The sequence below is a fragment of the Benincasa hispida genome, chromosome 8 (assembly GCF_027475165.1).
Source record: "Benincasa hispida cultivar pf3 chromosome 8, pf3_genome.v1.1, whole genome shotgun sequence".
Lineage (NCBI taxonomy): Eukaryota > Viridiplantae > Streptophyta > Magnoliopsida > Cucurbitales > Cucurbitaceae > Benincasa > Benincasa hispida.
The window spans coordinates 11,367,975-11,371,697 of NC_143485.1; the positions used below are offsets into that span (position 1 = coordinate 11,367,975).

The following is a 3,723-nucleotide window of genomic DNA, read 5'->3' on the forward strand; positions in this document are numbered from 1 at the left end:
CATTAATTATAATGCATTCCAATCACTATTATTTTTTAAACTAGAACTACAAATAAAACACCTCAATTATACAATTAAAAAACAGTTCACAATTACAATTCCACAACTACAAATTTCCCCCTTTTTTCTGAAGTATTAAACTATAAATCCACTTGTTTTCCCCCTTCTTTAATATCCCAAGGATGAAAATTAGAGAAAACAGAGTAGGATTTGTAAAAAAAATTATTCTTACCTTGAAACTTGAGAGATTAACCTGAACAGTTAAACAATACAAAATTAACATTCTGTTGAACATGGGTGATTAACAGAATACAAGAAACATTTTAATTGATAGAATTGATAATGTCAAAGTATTAGGTGACTGTTGAGATGAAAACTTTTAGTATTGACCTATAGGAATTGAAGTTATTGTAGATTTTACATAGAGCATATGTAATTTCATGGGCAGGTGCTTTTACAAAGTAGAGTTTGAGAGATTAGAATACTCCATTCTCTCACTTTTCTTGAGATTTTCATGCCTAGTATCTTTTTCTTTAAGTCCATGAACTCTATGTTTACTTGTACTTCTTTAAGTTGTCAATTTCCTGTTGATCTTGAGATGCCAAAGCAGACCAATTGTAGCCTATACAAAAATGTTCCTTCTGTAGACCAACAGTCAAAAAGCTAAAGTTAAAGCTTGTTAGATGTGATGAAGTTAGTATATATCAAACCTTTTGTTCCATTTATTTGTCTTAGGTGATTGGTTGAGCCTATGGATTGGTTTCTTAAGATGACACTCCATTTTCTTTTTCCATTATCAATGAAGTCGAGAGGACGTTTGTGAGAGTACTAGTTAGGGGTATATTTTGGATAATAGTAAGAGCATAGTGGTAATTAGATAGTGGTCTCTTGGTTAATAAGGGGGTTAGGGACCTTTTTGTTTGGGAATCTTGGTATTGTCTAATGTGGCACTTTGGGAGAGGGATAACCCTCGAAAGACTTAGTATCGTAATTTCTTTTGATATTGCAATCTTGTTCTATCTTTGGTTGAGCCTATGGATTGGTTTCTTGAGATGATACACAATTTTCTTTTTCATTCGCAATAAAGTCGAGAGGATGTTTGTGAAAGTACTAGTTAGATTTATATTTAGGATAGTAGTAAGAGTAGAGTGTTAATTAGATATTGGTGTCTTGGTTAATAAGGGGAGTTAGGTACCTGGAGGGGGAGGATATTTTGGTATTGTCTAATGTGGGACTTTGGAGAGAGATTGGTCTCTCGACTTAATATTGTAATTTCTCTTGATATTGCAATCTAGTTCTATCTTTGTGTTTCCTATTGTGTTTCTTGTTCGAGGATCCTTAATCCTAATAATGTTGCGTATCGATTTGTTCTTCCAAGTTTACATGTGGAAAGGTTTTACATTTCTTGAACTACTAGTTGCTTTGTCCTCCCAAAAGTATGCTATACATTATATTGCCTTCTCTTCTTCATTCATTTCAATAATATGATTCTCATAATCGGTTGGATATATAACATGACAGATCGGCTTTTCAAGCGCAATTTCAAAATTGATGTTTCATATACTCCTCTTTTGAGTTGAGCTTAGAGAAGTTGATTTGGTGGTATCTCTTCCTCATTAATGGAGATGTTTCATCTTAAGGATTGCATTTATCTTTAAAGGGAGTTCTTCTATAGTTTTAAGACAAGCCAATTTCTTGTTATCTCTTTGTATTAATCTTTGTTTAAAGTAAAACAATTCTCAAGAGCTGCCTTCATTGATGTAGGTATGAGGAAATCAAACCATGTTAAAGCAAGTTTTTGGCATCCTTCAAGTCTCTCTTGCTAATTGCTCTATTTATGTTAAACCTTTGTAACTCTTCCTATTGTTACAATAACTAGACCTTAGATAGAATTTAAGAAACAAGATATATCCTTCGGGATTTTTAAATTAAGATGTGTATAAGTATATATCATTTCATTTATAATCGTAAAAGGGATTTACTTTTATCTGATAATAGACTCATCGTCACTTGTAGTGATAAAAATGGGTTGAGCTAGTAGTCATAAGGACGAGAAAAAAAAAGTGAAGGGCTTAGAGTGATGGGCTCAAATTGTGATGACTATCTATCTAAAATTTAAAACTCAATGAGTTTTCTTAGCAACCAAATGTAGTAGGGTCAAGTGATTACTCTCTGTGATTCGTTGTGATGCTTTCAAGTTAACTTGAACAAATGTATATATTAAAAACTATATATTTGTTACAATGAATAATATATCTAGTAGTTGATACCTCGATTTGAAGATTAGGTTGTTGATATTAAGGATCTAGTTTTTCGTTCATAAAGTCTATTGTTATATACTGCTTAATTTATGAAATTGATGATTGAATTTCAATTGTTACATGGTTGTTAATATGCCTGCTCAAGTTGGTCAGATGCTTGCTCTGTCTGGTGCAAACTTCAAGACATGGAAAGAAGATATTGAGCTCTTCCTTGGATTAATGGATCTCGACCTTGCATTAAGGATGGATCGACCCATTTCCACCCCAGATAATCCTAATGATACTAAAATTAAGAAATGGGATAGGTCTAATCGTATGAGTTTGATGATCATTAAGCGGTCAATTCCAAGGGTCTACCAAAACTTGATTGTTGAGAGCATGAACGCCAAAGTTTTCCTAAAAGAACTAGAGCAATCCTTTGCTAAAAATGAAAATGAAGAGGCAAGAGACCTTTTGACTAAGCTCGTCGTTATGAGGTACACCGGGAAGGGAAACATAAGGGAATACATAATAGAAATGTCGAGTCTCGCTACAAAACTCAAAGCTCTAAAGTTAGAGATTTGTGAAGACCTTCTTGTGCACTTTGTTTTGATGTCTCTTCCTACACAATATACTCAACTTAAAGTGTGTTACAACACTCAAAAACACAAATGGACTCTCAATGAACTGATCTCATTTTGTGTGGCTGAAGAGGAAAGGATGCAGCAAGAAGAAAGTGAAAGTGATAATTTGGAATCTACCTCTAAAGGCAAGAAGAAAAAGAGGGAGCATGATGATATATAGTCTTTTTGAAGGCTAGAAAACTAAGATCAAGCTAATTTTCAAGAATCCCCAACCAGAAAATATGGGATTTGACAACCTATGATGAACTAATATATACCCCCCTTTTGTCCATAATGAAGTAAATTTTAGGTTATGTATACCCATTTTAACTTAGGTGGATTTTTGTGGTACTTGTATGAACATGTTCATGCAGGGCTTTGGTTTTTTATTTATTTTTCTTCCTTTTGAAATCAAATACTTGTTGGAAAAATTTTGCCATCTTATATTCTAAGAAGCATGGATATGGTATAAAACACCGATAAAATAAAGATATGTTTTACGTTTGATAAATTAATCATTTTTTCTTTTTAAATATATCATTTCTGTAGAAGAAAATTGAATGTTAATAAGTTTACTCATTTATATGCTTATATTATATAATGAGTTTGAGTGTTTGATACGTGTCTAAGAAATGTTAGACCTATATTGATTTTATACGGATAGTGTTTAATATGTCCATTGTAATGTTTGGAAAATTTTCTAGTATTATATTAGTATGAAATATTTTTTTTTTCATACTTTCTCCATTTATTGTTTGTCAGTACAATTGGTTCGATTTTGTTGTTCAATTTTATCAATTTTGTGGCCAACCAAGAACTGAATCAAACTAATGATTTTACAAAGAAGAGATTCAAATCAA

General features: G+C 32.1%; 1 protein-coding gene across 1 annotated transcript; it reads left to right on the forward strand.

The window, feature by feature from the left end:
- The first annotated feature begins 2,307 nt into the window (after positions 1–2,307).
- On the forward strand, positions 2,308–3,138 carry LOC120083916 (uncharacterized). Its single transcript, XM_039039824.2, has one exon. The coding sequence runs from the start codon at positions 2,382–2,384 to the stop codon at positions 3,042–3,044; it is 663 nt and encodes a 220-aa protein (XP_038895752.1). The 5' UTR covers positions 2,308–2,381; the 3' UTR covers positions 3,045–3,138.
- The last annotated feature ends 585 nt before the right edge of the window (positions 3,139–3,723 follow it).

Coding starts and splice junctions, on each gene's coding strand:
- LOC120083916 (XM_039039824.2), top strand. CDS start 2,382: ATGGTTGTTAATATGCCTGCTCAAGTTGGTCAGATGCTTGCTCTGTCT.